Genomic DNA, 19,204 nt, shown 5'->3' on the forward strand with positions numbered 1-19,204 from the left:
TTGAGCGTCTGCCTTCGGCTCAGGTCATGATCCCAGGGTCCTGGAATCGAGCCCCACGTCGGGCTCCCTGCTCCACGGGAAGCCTGCTTCTCCCTCTCCCACTCCCCCTGCTTGTGTTCCCTCTCTTGCTGTCTCTCTGTCAAATAAATAAATAAAGTATTTAAAAAAAGAAAAGGATAAATATTGCAGATATATAAAATTAAGAATAGTAAAGGTTATATTACATATAAAAGATTTTATTATTTTTTAAAGATTTTAAAAATCATAAAATACATAACATGGTAATTCTAAGTCATTTTTCCAAAACTGACTCAATAAATGAAAACTTGACTAGATCGTTTATTATGATTTTTTTTATTATGTTATGTCACCATACAATATATCATTAGTTTTTGATGTAGTGTTCCATGATTCATTATTTGCATATAACACCCAGTGCTCCATGCAGAACGTGCCCTCTTTAATAGCCATCACCATGCTAACCCATCCTCCCACCCCCCTCCCCTCTAGAACCCTCAGTTTGTTGACTAGTTTAAAACTACTTTTTATGAAAATGTTCAGACCCATGTAGTTTATTGGCAAATAATCCATACTTTGAAGGAACAGAGTTTCAGTACTATTAAAACTGTTTTTGAACACAGAAAAAGACTGAAAGTTTCCCAGTTCATTGTGTCAAACTAGCATAACCCTTACATCAAAACACAAGAAAAGGGTCTCCCTTAAAACTAGATAAAAGCATCTTAGGAAAAATTATAGCAAATCAAATCCAACAAGGTGTCAAGGTAAAAATAAATTATCAAGTAAAAATTAATTCTAAGAATGAAAGAATGACTTAATATTAGGAAATCTATTAATAAAATTTACCAAGTCATTTTGTCAGTATTTTGGATGCCAAAAGGTATCTGATAGAAAACAAACACCCATTTTTAAAAAACAAAAAACTCAGTACTAGAAAGCTTCTCTGTCATTAAAAACAAACAAAAAACCCAAAGAAACCCAACTTAAATGGACAGCCAACATCACACACACTTTTCTTTAAATGCATCTGGCAGACTTTATATTCAAGTATTCCCTCTAGCTCTTAGGGCCGTCCTAAGCGCCCAGGAAATTAAACTAGTTCATCGTATTGGTAAGGTGATCATATATCATCCAAACTAGGAAATGTGTAATTTTGAGTGTGAAAGAATGCTGTTACCAATTTTGCGCAGGAGAAAGGCATCAATGGGGACTGTCCTGTACAGAACGGGACGTCTGGTCATCCTGTGTCTTAAACGTAGACTGTTGGCAAGCCGTGCCCCATACGCTGAGCGTTGTGATTGGGTGTTCTGCGCTCGGTGGCCTTTACTGAGTATAGCTTCTGTTTCGGTCCATGGTAGAGAACAGGTTTAACCCATACGTGCTGATAAATGTATGTAAATGGTACTGTTGGACTTCTGCAAAGGAACAATGTAGAGTATCTTGCTGGCTGTTACAGCGGAAGAAAGTGGTCAAAATCATAGCCTCTAGGTAGCAGTAAGGGTCTGGTGAACCTTTCACTTGCTTGAGGGCCTTCTTTCTAAACTTCACTGTGGCCTGGGAGGACTAATGATTGGATCATTGGTAGATAGAGGAAATGGTGGCTAGAGGTTCCTTAGCCTTTTGGGAATTTGAAAAGGAAAAGCAGTTCCTTGTTTTTGATGTGGAAAAACCATCTCCACTGGGACCAGGCTTGAACCATCCTAAAAATCATTAAAATAAGAAGTACTTGCATTTCTGAGAACCTGTTACCCTGTTAGCACTGCCTTCCTCCACCATCATCCTGAGTGTGGGGGAGCTTCTTAGCAGTGAAAACGCTGGAGGCATTCTCATTGTATTAAGTAACAAGACAATAATACCATCACCATTGTTTCAATTGTTCGGAAACTTCCAGCTGGTATAGTTGGACCCGAAACTGAAAGAAAAGCTGAATTAGAAAGTAGAAAAAATATCATTATTTGCAGGTGATAGAGTCTGGCTATCTAGATATCACAAAGAGTTCGGTGTATTTTCTGGGCGACAGAAACTTTTAAAATCAATAAAATCAATAACTGTCTTATATACAAACCCCAATAATAACCAGGTGGAAAACAGAAAGGAAGAAAATCCTATTGGGAATAGCAACAGAAATTAGGAAGAGGCATACATTAGCAAGAAATGTGTAGAATCTTTATAATAAAATTTTGTGGAAACATTTTTTTTTTTTTTTTAAATCAATATTCCTGGGGCACCTGGCTGGCTCAGTCAGTAGAGCATGTGACTCTTGATCTCGGGGTTGTGAGTTCAAGCCCTTTGTTGGGCATAGAGATGACTTAAAAATAATCCCGGGGTGCCTGGGTGGCTTAGTCAGGTAAGCGTCAGCTCTTGATTTCAGCTTGGGTCATGAGATGGAACCCCACCTCGGAGCCTGCTTAAGATTCCCTCCCTCCCCCCACCAACTCTTGCACTCGCTTTCTCTAAATTAAAAAAATAAAATCTTTTAAAAAAATACCATCTTCCTGAATGAGAAGACTGCATATTATAAGCTAATCATCTATCCCTCAAACTAATTTTTAGGCTTAATACAAATTTTAAATAAAACCCACATGGAGGGGGGGTGGCTGGGTGGTGCAGTCCGTTAAGTGTCCAACTCTTGGTTTCGGCTCAGGTTATGATCTCAGGGTCATGAGATTGAGCCCTATGTCCAGGGAGAGTCTGCCGGGATTCTCTGCCTCTCCCTCAAAAAAACCCAAGTGGATTTTTTTTTTTTTTTTGAGATGAGTCAGAAGGATATGGAGAAAAGAAACTTGATCAAATGTCTGTGAAATTGAAGTAGGGGGGGAGGAGAAAACAGACTGATTTGAATCAGAGTACCATGAGTATTTTGCCATGCCAGATAGAAAAATTTACTATCAAGTTAGGATATTTACAAAGTGTGGTACAGGTACAAGTAAGGGTAGACAAAACTAACATTTTTGTGTATATTAGTTCAGTGAATTAAAGATGTAACAAGAAAATCAGTAAAATGATTAATCAACAGCTGGGACAATTACTTGACTATTAAGAAAATTAAGTTAGATCCTTATACTGAATGCTGTATATCAAATAAATCCTGGATAGATAAAAATTAAGATGTGAAAAATGAAATTACTTTCAAAAGGAAAAAGAGGGGCACCTGGGTGGCTCAGTCGGTTGAGTGTCTGCCTTCTGCTCAGGTCATGATCCTGGAGTCCGGGGCTTGAGTCCCATCGGGCTCCCTGCTCAGGAGGGGGTCTGCTTCTCCCTCAGCCCCTCCCCCCAACTCATGTTTGCACTCGTGCTCTCTCTCTCTCAAATAAATCTTAAAAAAAAAATAGAAAAATATAATTGAACATCAGCTAATAAGCCTGAGAAAGGACCTTACTCATTAAAACAATGGAAGAAATCTCAAATGGAAAGATAAATTTGACTACATAAAAATGAAATATTGCTTTATAGTTTTAAAAAAGAAAACTATAGGGGTGCCTGGGTGGCTCAGTCGTTAAGTGTCTGCCTTCGGCTCAGGTCATGATCCCAGGGTCCTGGGATTGAGCCCCACATTGGGCTCCCTGCTCAGCGGGAAGCCTGCTTCTCCCTCTCCCACTCCGCCTGCTTGTGTTCCCTCTCTTGCTGTGTCTTTCTCTGTCAAATAAATAAATAAAATCTTTAAAAAAATATATCTACAGACTCTAGGAATTCTGATAGCAATTTCTTAAGACCATTTATTGACAATAGCATCCAGATTTTGGGTTTGTATTTCTGACTGCTGAAATGTCTCTCTCTCTCTGTCAAATAAATGAAAAAAAAAAAAAAAATCTTTAAGAAAAATAAATAAAAATAAAAAACTAACTAAAATCTGTAAAAAAAAATTTCTGTTTGTTATTCCTACAAATCAAGTACTAACAGCATAGTAGAAAATAAGCAAAGGTCATGAAGAATCAGTTCACAAAAGTAATACAGATGACCAAAAGATACATGAAAAAAAACTGTTAAAAAAAAAAAAAAATGTTGAGTAGTGCTAGGTTCTGAGAAAAGGGGATTCACAAACTAATAATGCATAGTTTACTCCTAGCTTGACTTTATACCCAGCCTAACTGGGATGATTTATGTTCTCTTCTGTAAAATCTTTCCTATTTATTTCTCATGATGGGATTTTGGAATGTTTAAGACAGCACATATATAAATTCTGTAAACAGTAATGTTTGATTCAAATCTTTTAATAAGCCGTATGGAGGAAGAGAGCCAGTCTTTAGTGAGTACTTGCTCTGTGCTGACCCATGGACCTTGCATGTTAATTCATTCCATCCTCACCAACACTCTGAAACTCAGGCCTGAAGTGTTGAAGAATTTTCAGGGCCCAACGTTTCTCACCTGGGAAGAAGCCAGGTTGGAGTTCAAATCTGGATCTGTCTCACCCAGAGTCTTATCACACTGCCTCACGTGGATTTTGTAGACTTGTGTGGAATAAATGTGTGTTCCTTTGCTTTTAGTTTTTCCCAAGTGGCTATGCCTTTGCCACGGGATCTGATGACGCCACCTGCCGGCTCTTTGACCTCCGTGCAGACCAGGAGTTACTGCTGTACTCGCACGACAACATCATCTGTGGCATCACTTCCGTGGCTTTCTCAAAAAGCGGGCGCCTCCTGTTAGCTGGTTATGATGACTTCAACTGTAACGTGTGGGACACGCTAAAAGGAGATCGTGCAGGTTGGTAAAGAGGTCACGGTAGCTTTGGATTTTGTCAGGAAACACGGGCAGCTTCCCCGGACACCTCGCAGCCGCGGGGAAGGGCACCCTGGCAGTTCTCGTCCGTGGTCCATAGTGACGTTCCCATCTTGTAAAGAGCAGTGACATCTGGTTCTAGAATATCTTCTTGTTTGGTAAGTTTTGCTCTAAAGATGAACAGTGAGTCTTAATTCAGTGTGGAGTTTCTTCTAACCTGACAGGAAGCACCGTAACGGCTCTGAATCCTCTTCCTTCTGGAGCGGATCCTGTCTGGGACAGGACACAGCCCCCCTTTCCAAACCTCAGCCCTGAGCTCTCCCCCGTAGCTGCCAGAATACTAGTGAGTGTAGCAGGTCACCGCGGAGACTGTCAGGAATAACAGCTTGCACAGAGTGATTTTTAAGTATTTTTTAGAATCATTATTATGCGTATGGAATCACACAGCTACATGGCTTGTTACCAAAACAGCAGTCCTCTGGCCACAGCCCCTGTTTCCTGTTCCCAAAGGTAGCTCCTAAGTATTTACTTCCAGATCTTTAAGTAACATGCCTCTCTTGCTATTACTTGATTTGGGTGCGTGTGCGCACTCCCACCGTGGTTTATTAGTATCCACACTGGGGAGCGGTGGGAGAGTGATGGTAAAGCTGGACCCTCAACAGACACTGTCTGGAAGTTTTAAAACAATTCGAATGAGTCATTGATTTTTTTTTAACTTCTTGGTGTTCTCTGTTGAGGGTTCAGCTTTAACATCTTTCCTCCCACCACAGCCACATCCTTCCTATCTTCTGTTTCCCATGTAGAGTGGATTTTATTGAGAATGTCAGTCAGTGTTTACACAATTAGGACTTTTATTTAAAGAGGTCTTAGGTGTTTTGCCTGGATTGAATCAATTAGTATCCATAACTAAATTAGAATGTGTGTGTTTTCCATAATTTAGCATATGCTTGAGTTAGTTTTGCTTTGCGTACAACTGCTTGTTTTCAAGTTGGCTCAACTGGATACGTTCACAGTACAATTGAATGGCGACTTGTGAGTTGCTAATTCATTTTCCTTTCCAATGTGACTAGGAGTATTTAGTCACAATGCTCATTTTTTGTTATTTCAACCTGTAATTGTACATTTGCCTGTTGCCAAACATTGCTGTGCCGGATGTACTCCAGAGAATATTAAGAGACAAGATTATGTTCCTGAAGTTGAGTGAAAGTGATTTTGCTTCATTATCTGGAGATACTGCAAACTCAAACACAGTTTATTAAAGAAAAAAATTCTTGAATTTGATAATATATTCCAATTTTTCTTATAGATCTTCACATTTCTCATTTTCCTTGCAGTTATTTGGGAATATTCATTTTATCCCGTGTGGTGATCTGAATATCAAATGAATCTAACTTTTACAAAACTAAAACTAGATGAGTTGGTTATAACCAAAGTTAGAATCAAAACATCGCAGTGTTAGCTGTTTAACAGAGCAAAGTACATAAACTAATTTGGTATTTTGGGAAGTGGTGATGTCAGGCAACTTCGTTCTTAACATCCTTACTGTTCTTGTGGCGAAAGACTGCTTCACTGAACTGCATGTGGAATTTTGTTTTGAAAACAGCAGTGGCAACATCTGTCGGATCATGAGCTTTAATTAGAGATGTAGAATGAAGTATACATCTCTTTTCCTGGATATAACCAAGCGTGACTATAAAATATTTCAAAAGTGATAAGCATGAGGCCGATGTAGGTGTCAGAAATTCATGTAATGCCAAGAATTGTATTTTGCTCACATATCGAGCTACCCCTGGCGCCCAGGCTCCCCGTTCAGGTTTTAAATACGCTTCTAGATCTTTTATGCATATACTTGTTTAATTCTGAAGGTTGCCTGTTGTTAACTTTTTACTGAACTTCTGTTTTTCAGGTGTTCTTGCTGGTCATGATAACCGTGTCAGCTGTTTAGGTGTAACAGATGATGGCATGGCAGTAGCAACAGGCTCTTGGGACAGTTTTCTTAGAATCTGGAATTAATAGTGCGTACAGGTTTTCTGTTCTCCGTTGCGATCTGGAGAAATCAGTGCTGCAGCCTATCGCTGTGAGAAGAAAATTCTACCTTATATTTGCAGGTGAAGATTTTTCTATTGAGATTATTATATACAAAAATATTTCAGTAAGCTACAAAACAAGTGGGGAAGAAAAAAAAAAGGCAGGGGTGCTTGCTGAGATCAAAAGGACCAGTGCATTAACTTGAGGAGTTGAGCTAATTTAACCTTCATGAATTTTTGCTTGTACTCAAATTATTTTCTTTGTGTAGGACAGAATGTACACATTATAGCCGTTTATCATGTTTGATTGTGTTTGCATTTTTTAAGACCTACATTTTTAACTTTATACATAAGAAATACCACATTTTTGAGTTTTGTAATGGAGGAAGTAGGCACAGTAATAGATGGAAGTGATCCCATATGTATGTGTACTTATGTTTGAAGAAGGTCTCCTTGATTTCTGACCTTTCTTTTTAATCTAAAAGAGCTCCTGGTTGCTTAATGTTTAAGAATGCTCACAGGCCTAGGTACCTCTGAGGGCAGTCCCTGTTGAATATCATTAGTTTCTGGTGCATCCTTTGCCATCCTATGAATTTAAATAAGTGCTCATTTTCAGTCCTTGGAGGGGGAGATAATCTGAAGGCCAGGGGATCGAGATTTCATTCTGAAATTTTAGACCTACATAAACTCATTATATTAATAGTTAGACAGCAGTAATTGCATAAAAACGGTTCTTGACATTTAAAAAATCTGGTTATGATCAAATGACACTTTGAGTAGCCCTCTAAATAGTTGGGCTTTCCTAGTGATGTCATATTCTAGAACTGAGTTTGTAGGGCACACTCATTATTTCAGATTAACGTTTGGATTGTCCTTGCATCTGAAGAATTCTCCCCAGTGTTCTCCGTTGATACACATGTAGATGGGAAATACGTGATGGCATTATGTTGTTGAAAAAGAAGCGTTAATATCTAACCAGTCACTAGAGTTGATTAGTTAGTGTAGTGAGGTAGCTTTATGAATTTATGTTCAAATAGTTTATATTAATTCAGATTTTATATTATCTGTGACTTAAATTTAAAAAAGGAAATATTCAGACTTTTTGCTCTTCTGTACTTCTGTAATTCTTCTCTTGGCACAAAATAATGGTTTCTAAGTGATTTTGCAAAAAAGAATGCTTAGATCCAAGTGATTCCACTTTACAGCCAAAAGAAAAATTCCAAGAGCAGTCTTTAAAGGAGTCAGAGGAAAGTACTAAGCAATTCCTGTTTGTCAATGATATAATGTGTCTATTACTAGAATGCCCCTCCCCAATTTAAACAAAGATACTTTTCCCCTATAACTAAAGCTAAATGATTGACAATAGAAGATTTGGTCTTGCTTGATGGTGAAGTCATGGACTATTCTCATATATAGAAGTGCATTATTTTTGTAATTTAGTGAACCATGTTCATTACTATTGAGATAGGTCTCAACTTATGATCACATGTAACCCTAATCTAAGTACTCCCCAAATTTCACTTGTGAATTTTCATTTTTATATTGTGAATGTGCTAGTAAGTGCATCAACTATAATGAAGTCTGTATCAGTTTTAAGATAGCTGATAATAAAAAGGAAATGGGTAAAGATTAAGATATAGGACCAAAAAATATATATATATATTGTAGATGGCAGGCATGAAGGTGTATTTATAAACACATACAAGATTTCTATGAACTTTTTTTGCAGTTAATGTTTGTGGACTGTCATTTCATAAAGAATAGCTCTTTGAGGTAAGGCAAGAATATTTTAAAGGAACGTATTCATTTCCCAAGAAGGTGAGGGTTTGCCATGTAGTTCAGCAATTCATTCCAAAATCCTGTTCAAGAAAGCACTCTGCCATGTGCAAAATAGCCACATAATGTATATATGAGAGTATCTCTTCCTCTTTGAAAGTTATTCTAATAACAAGATAATTTTGTCAGAGAGGCACAGACTACAAGAAAATCCATGGTCTTAAGCATGTTGATAGAATGAGTTAGTCTTCGTAGATAAGCTTAAAAGCAGTTCCCATAGTTAAATGTGTACTAGGCAACTAAGACCCAACCACTGTTGTGGCTATATACATATGACCAAATGGTGACCTCATTACCACATTAACTTACTATCTAAACCTTGCTCTCTAGTAATATAGGTTCCAATTGCTAAATATATTTACTTGCAGTTTGAGTTCAGCTGATAGTCTTAAGTGTTGAGCATAAGACTTTTAACCAGTAAGAGTAATATAGTACTACTGTACAGTTTTAAAGAATTCGCATCAGGATTGTTGCATTTACCTGGTGCGTGTTTTCTTTTACCTTATAAGAAACATTAAACATAATATGCCTCAGCATGTTTATTTATAGATTCATTAATCACTTCCTAAAGAGTGGTTTTTTCAGATCTGGCAAGAATAATTTAAGAGAATGTATTCTTTTCTAAAGAGTGATAGTGATTGCCCTGTGGATCTGCAGATCGTCCCAAAAGCTGATAGCAAAGACCTCTCCACCTTGATGGACAGGCAGGCCTCATTTTTGGCAGCTGTATTAGAGGTTTAGACTGAATATCCAAGGCCCCTCCCTCCCTCACTCAGATTTTTCTAGTTTGGATCCCATGGTCCCATGCACCACACTGAGTTCATCTTCACAGAGGCAAAAATTTGGGCTTAGTATTTCAATTTTAAGAGTCTAATAGGCCATTCTCCTTATTTTAATGTAGACTCAGCTGAACTGATACTGCATGATGATAGTAAACTGGTATCCTAGACATATGGATGTAGGTGCTTCTGGAACGTGTTAAGCAATTTTAAAGTTATCTTGCCTTCTCCAGGTGACAATGAAATTTTTATTGCTAAAATATACCGTGCCAATATTATAACTGGCCTTCTCCAACAGTATTGAGGTCTTAGACTTAGTAATTGTTATTAACCTTTTTAAAAGTGAAAACATTCAGGGAAATTTATGCTTTGGTTACTGTTGAATGTTTCACATTTTAAATTACAAGCAAGTGAATACTTGTGGCTTATCTGTTGATGTTTAAACTTATGGAAATTGATTAAACAATCTTCTAAATGGGCCTTCTTCTAAATGGGCCTATCATTTTCACAATATTCTCTCTAGAATCTTTAGGGTATAAGTCATGCTTAAAATTTTTTGCTTTTAAATCAAGTACTGTGTTCAGCTTCAAATTTCCCTTTTGCCATTGTGGAAAGCAAAATTTTAAACTCTGTTAGAATTTTTTAAAACACCCGCAAGGTTAGACCATCTTTCTTGTGAGAAAGAGTAGCACAATGAAAAAAATAGGTATTTTAAATTAGATTGTTTAGGTGTATTATGTTTCATATTTACTAGTTTTTCCTCCTGCTCATTTTGAGTTGCCTTAAATTCTGTGGTATATCTAAAAATATTGGTTACAATAGGTACTCATTAAAATGGTTTGTAGTTGAATGTCTAAGCTAGCAGTGCATCTTTTAAAAGTTTATTAGTCACAGATTGATGGTACACCTTGTATTTAGCAGATTTGTTTGCATGTTGATAAAATTTCCTAAGTCTTTTTTCTTAAATCCAATTACTGATCCTATAAAATAGTTATAATGCAGCATCATGAAAAACCTGGTTATGTGTTTCAGCTGGTGTTAAGTGTTCCCGACAAAATCTTACATCATATAGTATTTATTTTTTAACTGAACTTCAGTGATACTTGGTAGATATTTTAAGCCTTTTGTCTTTTACACAATGGTGCTCTATTGTTTTCAAAGCATCTGAACACTTGGATTCGCATATTCTTATCCAAAGCCATCCACATAGAAGTGGGTTTTTAAAGCTGATTAAAATGTTTCTCTTCACCTACAGTGGTTTCTACAAACTTGTAGCCAATTGACTTTGAATGTCAGTAGTAGGACTATGGGCAAGGTGAACGTAGATTAAAGCTCATAAAAGCTTTAAGCCAAACTATGGACTTGTACCATGATTTAATAGTATTCTTGGATCTTTCTTGCACAGTGACTCATTCCTTTATTTGTACAGTAGCTCTGTGAAATGTTGCTGTGAATTGATATTGTAATCAATCAATAAAGTGCTTTTAACCAGATTTCATGTAGTGTGTTTTTATGGCTCAGTTGGTTAAGCATCTGCTTTCAGCTCAGATCATGATCCCAGGGTTCTGGGATTGAGCCCCGCATCGCTCAGATTCCCTGCTCAGTGAGGAGCCTGCTTCCTCTCCCTCTGCTTCCCCCCACCCCCACCCCCTCTGAAATGAATAAATAAAATCTTAATCACACTAAAAATTAAGCCTCAGAAGTAAACTCCAAGCCTTTTTCCTTTCCTTAACCTACTCCTTACCACTATGAATGCTACCTACTGTTAAAAGGCTACAAAGTCACTGCGAGGGAACTTCCTTACTTGGCTAGGTGCATGAGCCAGTCTACCCAAGCTACTGTACATGCCTACTGCAAACATGAAGATTAAAACTCACTGCCAGTATAAATGCTACATGTATCAACTATCAGGCAAACAAGTTTTATTTTCACCTTGCATACTTATAAAAATGTAGTCCTGTAAAAAGTTTACGGTTATACAAAGTTATAAATAATCCTGCAAACATATATAGTAAACCATCAAGTATGTGCAACAACTTTGAACTACAGCTGTGAATTACATAATTCCTGTATAATTCATGGGCTTAGAGGTGCAAAGATCTCCAGGCATAAAGGTTGGGTTTCATTATTTTAGTGCTACACTTCCAACATTCATGCATTTTCAAACTGGATCAGGTGGAACTGCATTCAAACTGGTATTGCAGGACTGACTGTAGCTTCACTCTACCAGAATCACTATTCCAGTAGTTCTCCAACTTGAGTGTGCCTCAGGATCACTGGACAGCTTGTTAAAACAGGCTGCAACACTACTGGATTCAGTAGGGCAGGGGGAGACCCTGCAGTATGCACTTCTCAGAAGTTCACAAGTGATGTACAGTTAATCCAGGGACCAAACTTTGACAGCCACTGTACTACTACTAAGGAGGTGATACCAAACCACTATGCTAGTTCAAAAAGTTCAAGTACTTTCACATAAAGATTAAGGTCTTAAACTTGTAACCTAAATTCGCAGTACCCTGTCTTAGACATCAGTTTTTCACGTGGCAGTTGCTACCTAATTCCATTTGTTGGTAGCTTGTACTATTTTTTGGTTATAAAGCAACAACAAAAGCTATAAACTAGTTTTTGGATTTTAATACTGCATCCCAGTATCTGATCTGCATAAAAATATATTTTTGAAAGGCTTCTGTGACTAAGTAATGTAATTTTCTCCTTAAAACATCCTGGAAAATAGTGCTGCACCTGCTATGAAAAGACTGAGTAGCATCCAGGAGCCTTAAAGGCACAAGAAAGGAAATATTGAGTATTATGGATATAAAAGAGCCTAACATGGTATTGCTCTGTGGAGAAGCAGAAACCATCCCTGGCCAAATGCACTGTCGTCATGCATCTCACAAGCATCTAGATGCTGCTGCTTTGGTGATCCTCAGACTACATTTTGCGTAGCAAAGCCCTAGAATGCCATTTTTTATGTTTCCAAATAAGTTTCTATTAATTTTTACACAGAAACAGACGCAGTACTTGAACTCATGAACATTTCACTGTTAAAAATTTAGTATTAACAGTGCCCTGGCAAATTCATTCAATAAAAATAAAGGCCACCCAGGGGGACAGTCCAGCAGTATCCTTGGCAAATACCTTCTGAAGAATAACATTTGTTCATGACCATAACCACCGAAAATTCAGAGCTCCCATATCTTTGGCTATTTTTATCAAACTATTCCTAAAACTGAGATAGAAAGGTTTCCTTGCCCTAATCCTGGTTGAAGCGGAAAATGTTTCTTTAGAAACTATTCAGACCCCGATACTTTTATGAGAGACTTTATGATACCAAACCTTTATACTATTTTACATCAGTTTTAATGGGAAAAAAGAGGGAGTAAAAACAGTGTATTAGTGGTTTACATACCTGCCAGGACGGCAAAAGTGACTGTAACTTGCATAAACAATATACTCAAGAACATTCCACACTCCTCCTTGATAGAGCAATAGTTTATAAAACAACAAAAAACAAATGACTATTCCCATTAAGGTAGGCATCAAAAATTAGTTTTAAGATGAAAGGAGCATTCTCTAACTCCTGGATGCCAGGAAGCAGAGTTTTTCAGAATCAAAAACAAAGAGAGCCCTAATTAAGAACAAGGCCCCACCCCTCAGGGGTCACATAGTTGGTTCTGTTGCTTTTAACTAATTCATCATTTTTAACACAATTTAGCCTTTACCCAAAATTAAAACTAAAAATACATCATAACACTCTTCAGAAATGCAAACACCCTGAGATAGATCATTACCAGAATCTACACAAGGATTTGCAATTTAGGTACAGTTAGTATAATTCATATTTAAAGTCATTTCATAAACAACTGTCCCAGTCTTCCAAGTTCCATTTTCTCCTATGATGATCACCAAAGCAATCTCTGTTAAGATTCTTCTTCCTTGCTTGAATGTAGAAACTGCTTAGTAAAATTCTCCAGCTCATTTTCAAGTTGAACAGCTTTATTTCTAATTTAAAAAAATGAATAAAACACCAATCTAATTATCATAAAAGCCAATGAGAAAAAAATGCATTCCATCCAATCTTAAGAAGAAAATCACTAGTCAGGTGCTGCTATATTTATCTGAACTCAGATTAAACTATTATCAACCTTTTAAGAATATGTATATATGCTATTATAGCTTTGCTGTAAACAAAGAATCCAATGTCCAGAACTTTAAAAAGGTACACTGAGATAAAAATCAAAAACTTAAGAATGAAAAGCCTAAGAGACAACGGAGTCCTGTTACCTTACATGGGAGTTATATTCTAAGTCACAGTCCTTGAATTCCCTTTTAAGTTAAGCACATAGTGTAGAATAACATTTTCTGTATACATAAAGTAGCTGTCAGATGTCAAAGGACCATGGTATACCAAAAGTTTTTTAATACTAGAATCATACCTGATGCAGCCAAATACCCTAACAAGAGGAAAACAGGAACTAACACTGACAGAGGAACACACACTGTGTCTCCCGTTCTCACACTATGCCAGGGCACGCACATACTTGAATGAGCTGCTCTCTTTTCTCTCGGTCTTGTACTGTTGCTGGGTGCATATGGTCAAGGTCATATGAGTTAATGTACATATGGACTCCACTGTATGCTTCTTCAGGCAACTCTCCTGAAGCATGAGGTAAATTAAATTTTATCTGAATCTCTGAGCCTAATCTAGTAACAATGGAGATTCTAAACATTATGGTATTTGTTATTTTAAACTTTCCTGTTAGGAAAAGGATTAGCAGATCAAAACTATTCATACTTACCCAAGTCAGTCCTGTCAAAATCAAAAAGCTACATAGGTGCCAATAGTATCATTTACATTTTACTCTAACAAGATGAAACACTACTAAAAAAAACTTACCTAAGTAAAAAAAAAATTCTACTAAATTTGAAAGACTGTATTTGAGATGATCTAGCTTAAAACAGGCGGAACGGAATAATGAAATTTACTTGGGTGTGTTTGTATGTATAAGGAGGTTGGGGTCTAAGTGACAGGCAGTTGTCTTTTCCAGAGATTATGAAATTGAGGAGCGATGACAAACGTCACTGCGGATCAGATTAAGACACCGTGGATAGACTCGACTGCACGTTTTTTAGATGTATGTCCCAAAATTTAGCTCAATTTGGAGACACTGCAAGTTGCTCTTACATGGGCAACTGTATGTAGCACACGCCCTGGTAAACGGCAGCAGGAATTAACTGACGCTTACTGATACTTGGTGAGCTAGCTAAGGGGTAAAAGCTGAAAGTTAGGAACTACCAAGAAGTAGTCACCTCATGTGACACTCCTGGTCAGGTCCCCAAAGGCAAACTTTACTTAGACTCCACAGAATCCATGAGAAGTCAATATTAAACCAAAGAACTGCACGTTAGGATACCTTGTTTACTTTTGTTACTTCAAATTTAAGCACACCCAACAGTCCCCCAATGAAAATGGAAGTTAAGGGTCTTGAATACACAGGACTAAAAACTCGCATTTTGGGGGCGCCTGGGTGGCTCGGTCAGTTGAGTGTCCAGCTCTTGGTTTTGGCTCAGGTCATGAGCTCATGGGTCCTGGGACTGAGCCCCGCATCAGGCTCCTGGCTCAGCAGAGAGTCTGCTTGAAGATTCTTTCCCTCCGCCCCACCCCCCAACTCACACAGGTGGTACAAGTGTGCAAGCACGCACCCACTCTCTAAAATAAATCTTAAAAAAACAAAAACAAAAACCTTGCACTTTTAATTACAAAACTTCTGCTCTGAATGGGGACTAGTATGGCTTAAAGTTTTAGATAAAGATCTAAAAAATTCCTTTTAATCTTTTTAGATTTGCTTTTTCTTGTTGAAATTAGGTTTCACTGAAAATGGAAGGCATATGGAATATGGACAATAATAATTTAAGCCAATGTAGAAAGTTTTAATACAAATTCACTAGTAATTTTACATAATTATATTCAGGTAATTAGACCAATAAATGTTTGTATTATTGGGAAAAAAGGTTCAAATACCTTAAGAACTTTGAACTGTTTTGTATTTTCTCCAGCTGATCTATTTCTTTGGATAATCTAGCAATTTCTTCTTCCAGATGTCTTTGTGTAATATCAACTTGTTGGCATAGGCGAGCAAAAGTGGTTGCCATTTCCCTTAAAATAAAAAATGATTTTTTCAGCAGTCATGAATGTCTTTTAAAATGAACGAAGCTTTAATTTAAAGCTTATATAGAAAGATTGCAAGTTTAAAATATACCTAAAACATAAGATATCAAAGAACACTGTTAAGAATGTTATGAGGGAGGGTATGGCACTTGTAGGCTTAATTTCATCTGGCCTCAAGACAAATGCTCAACAGGCAGTATCAACCTCTAATATATGGTTGTGAATATAAATAAGCTATAAAAAGGCATGAGATGGGTGTATTTCTTCAGAAGCACAATAAGCCTCACTCGTCCCTTGTCTACAGAAATAACAATTACTGAGAACAGGCAAAAAAATTTCATGAGCTTATGTGACTTAGACAAAAAAATACTTTAAATCATAGCAATACTGAACCATGTTTCTACAACCAAAGGGTTATACTTAATTTGTGTGCCAGTTAATATGGTAGCTTTGGCAAACATGTTATTTTTGCAACTGGGAGCATGCCTAGTATGTGTGTACCTCTGGAATATGATTAACTGACTTATTTTTCTCTGCAACTATTCTGTGTATATTCATATTTCCCACGGTCTTTTTTCCTCTCCATTCTCAACCCATTCAACCATATATCAATATTAGACAAATTAAGCATCTTTCATTATTTTCATATTTCATTAAATCAACATTTAGCTAGTATTATTTTAACTGAGTAATTATTCAAGGCTGCCTCCATAAGGATGTAAAGTCTTCTAAGAAAGAGATCTAGTTATCTATATTTCTACAACCATCTCTAGCATAGTTATTAGCACACGGTAGGCAATTAACAAATGATCAAGTGAATGAAAAGCTTCATTAACTTTGTTTTTACATATGTAACCTCAGCTGATTTCTTTTGGAGGTCTAGGTACCTCCACTAGAGAAAAGATCTTAATATAAATAAAACCTACTGTGTAAGACAGGAGCTCAATAAATATTTGGCAAATATCCTCCAATCTGTGCCCTCATTGTTTCCATTCTCTGCAGCTCTAACTATGTCAGTACAGGCTTTGATCTTGTGTCTGAAAGTTTAATCTCCCTGCAATTCTTGTCTCCTTAGCCTAAACCATTCAATACACCACACCACTGCAGTTACTTGTTCTAGAGCTAAATGTCAAAGACATCACTCCCAGGACTCCCAAATATCCAAGCTCCTGTCCTAGTATTAGGTTTATATTCGAATGTACCCCCCTCATATACACATCTACCACACTGAAATATTCTCATGTTTCCAAACACATTTCTTTCCCCACTATTTTCTTTCTTTTGGTTTGGGGTGTTTCCTCTGCCTACATCTTCCTATTCCACACATTTAAAACTCATTAGGCTACTCTTCCTGTGGGAAGTCTTTTTTGACCCACTATCCTTCATGATTTAAAATTTTAGAGCCTCAGGGCGCCTGGGTGGCTCAGTCGTTAAGGGTCTGCCTTCGGCTCAGGTCATGATCCCAGGGTCCCGGGATCAAGCCCCGTGTCGGGCTCCCTGCTCAGCGGGGAGTCTGCTTCTCCCTCTTCCTCTGCCCCTACCCCTGGCTCCTGCTCGCAAGCTCTCTTTCTCAAACAACAACAACAAAATTTAAACTTGTAAATCTGGGCTGTGACAGTAAAAATAAATTACACTCACCATCACACATTTTTGAGCCCACTTGTTTGATATCATTCTGTTTTTTCACCTTGGTGGTGATTACAGAATGTGTTCACACTGTGATAATTCTTTTGAGCTATACTCTTGTTTATGCATTTTTTACACATGTCATACATCAATAATCCTTAAAAACAAAAAATAAAGACACATCTTTCAACTTACTGTTGTACTTGATGGCTACAGTTTGCACTGGTGAAGCTAACAATCATCTGCAGTTTTTCAGTTGCATAGTTCACAAACTGCTGTTTAAAGGCTCTCTCCTTGGCACGCGTGGTCCACGTTAGCCTCTCATAAAGATACAAAGCTCCATACATACTTAGTGAAACAGATACGAGTTTCCACCCTACAGTTTTCCAAATCTGTAGGATAAATTCACAGATTACTTAGAGAAAGACTATCACCACTAGGGAGATTGTACGTTAAGGCATTTTAACAAACTCATCAGCTCCCTACAGATCTTTGACTCAAATCCATATTTTAAAAAAATGTATTTCCTTCTCTGTGAGAAAATCTGAAGTGGAAATCAATCAAGATGAAAAAGGAGCAGTACATAACTATCAGGCAAGAATTTTTATAACCTGCCAGACATTTGCTAAGTTGATATAATGTATCTCAAAAAGGGATGTGTATTTTTTTTAGGTCAGAGATTTTAAAAACCAAAACAAGTAAGGCCTATGTTGTTAATGATGTCAAAAAAAAACTTTAACAGTTAAGAAGAACTACTAAAAAATAATGTTTAATACTTTCAGGCAGATCCCTTTGGTATTCATAAGGGATTTGAATCATTCTTGTTACTCTAAAGTACAAATATCATTTCTTTATGTGCTATGAAGTGAAAACAGGAAGCATTGTTTTAAGGACTAGATGGTTGGTGGTATTTTTTTTCCCTAAAGAAGTATTTGTTGGGCTCTGGCAACCGTGCTGTGATGTCGTTCGAGATCCTGCCCGGGATCGGCGTCATGGCCGTGTGCTTGGTCATCCCCGGCATAGCCAAGGCGCACATCCACAGGTTCAGTAACGGGGGCAAAGAAAAAAGGGCTGCCTATTACCCGTATCAGTGGAGTTTGATGCAAAGAGACAGGTGGGTCTCTGGAGTTAATCGTTACTATGTGTCAAAGGGTTTGGAGAATATCGATTAAGGAAGCATTTTCCTGATTGATGAAAAATAACTCAGTCATACTCATCTACCCCTTCTAGAAGGTTATGCAGTGTATTAATGTAATGCATAATAAAAACAACAAAAAAGTAGGAAAAAAAAGTATTTGTTAAAAATGTATACTGTGGTAATCATTCTGCAATATATGTATATCAAATCATTATCTTATGTGCCTAGAATACAATGTTATGTTGTTAATTATATTTCAATTTTAAAATAAATAAATTTGTATTTTTAAAAACTTAATATTAGACCTGTGAAACTCATCTTTATTCACTAATTTTAACCAACAACTTTTCATGTCATTTTATACAGTATCCTGGAAATAAACGTAAATATACCTTTCTTTTTGTGATCTAGCAGACAGCTTTGCAAAAATTCCAATTTTAATTATACTAAAATGGACTTCTTACCACTCCTCCAACAACGATGATGCCCATAGAAGTTCTAGATGTGAGAGAAGCTAATCCTGTTATTAAGGTAACCATGAGTTCTTCCTGTGATGCATTGTCTGGTGTTGCTGGATTGGTTGGAGCAGTGGGAGTAGAGGCTAAAGATCTGGGGAGCTGATAAGGTTGGGGAAAAAAGGATTATTACAATTAAACAACTACAAATGGAATAGTTACATTCATAAAGTTCTATTGTATTTCTTGTATAATTACAGTAGTAAATCTATAAAGAGAATGACTCCAATGAGTTTACCATAAATATATGAAGAAAATAAAAATGGTCTGAAAATTATTTTCTATGATCAATACTGAACCAATGATACCATGATGATGATGAATTTTCATACTATATGATTCTACCTGTAACAGTAGGCCCTCAACTCTCAAGAGGAATT

At 37.1% G+C, this 19,204-nt stretch overlaps 3 protein-coding genes across 6 annotated transcripts in view; 2 read left to right on the forward strand and 1 right to left on the reverse strand.

The window, feature by feature from the left end:
- The window catches only part of GNB4 (G protein subunit beta 4), a 58,839-nt gene extending 47,976 nt beyond the window's left edge, over positions 1-10,863 (forward strand). For all 3 annotated transcript variants that reach the window (XM_032407153.1, XM_032407154.1, XM_032407155.1), the window contains exons 9-10: positions 4,503-4,719; positions 6,641-10,863. In XM_032407153.1, coding sequence (XP_032263044.1) covers positions 4,503-4,719; positions 6,641-6,747 — 324 coding nt within the window. In that variant the 3' untranslated portion in view covers positions 6,748-10,863. The remainder of the gene's footprint in view (positions 1-4,502; positions 4,720-6,640) is intronic.
- Positions 10,864-12,717: 1,854 nt separating this feature from the next.
- Positions 12,718-19,204, reverse strand: part of MFN1 (mitofusin 1) — a 29,700-nt gene continuing 23,213 nt past the window's right edge. For both annotated transcript variants that reach the window (XM_032407157.1, XM_032407158.1), the window contains exons 15-18: positions 18,774-18,926; positions 17,367-17,563; positions 15,399-15,533; positions 12,718-13,378 (exon numbers count right to left, since the gene is read on the reverse strand). In XM_032407157.1, the coding sequence (XP_032263048.1) occupies positions 13,297-13,378; positions 15,399-15,533; positions 17,367-17,563; positions 18,774-18,926 (567 nt within the window). In that variant the 3' untranslated portion in view covers positions 12,718-13,296. The remainder of the gene's footprint in view (positions 13,379-15,398; positions 15,534-17,366; positions 17,564-18,773; positions 18,927-19,204) is intronic.
- On the forward strand, positions 17,570-18,767 carry LOC116634047 (NADH dehydrogenase [ubiquinone] 1 alpha subcomplex subunit 1-like). Its single transcript, XM_032407159.1, has one exon. The coding sequence runs from the start codon at positions 18,131-18,133 to the stop codon at positions 18,341-18,343; it is 213 nt and encodes a 70-aa protein (XP_032263050.1). The 5' UTR covers positions 17,570-18,130; the 3' UTR covers positions 18,344-18,767.

The sequence above is a fragment of the Phoca vitulina genome, unplaced genomic scaffold (genome assembly GCF_004348235.1).
Source record: "Phoca vitulina isolate PV1807 unplaced genomic scaffold, GSC_HSeal_1.0 scaffold8, whole genome shotgun sequence".
NCBI classification, from domain to species: Eukaryota; Metazoa; Chordata; class Mammalia; order Carnivora; family Phocidae; genus Phoca; species Phoca vitulina.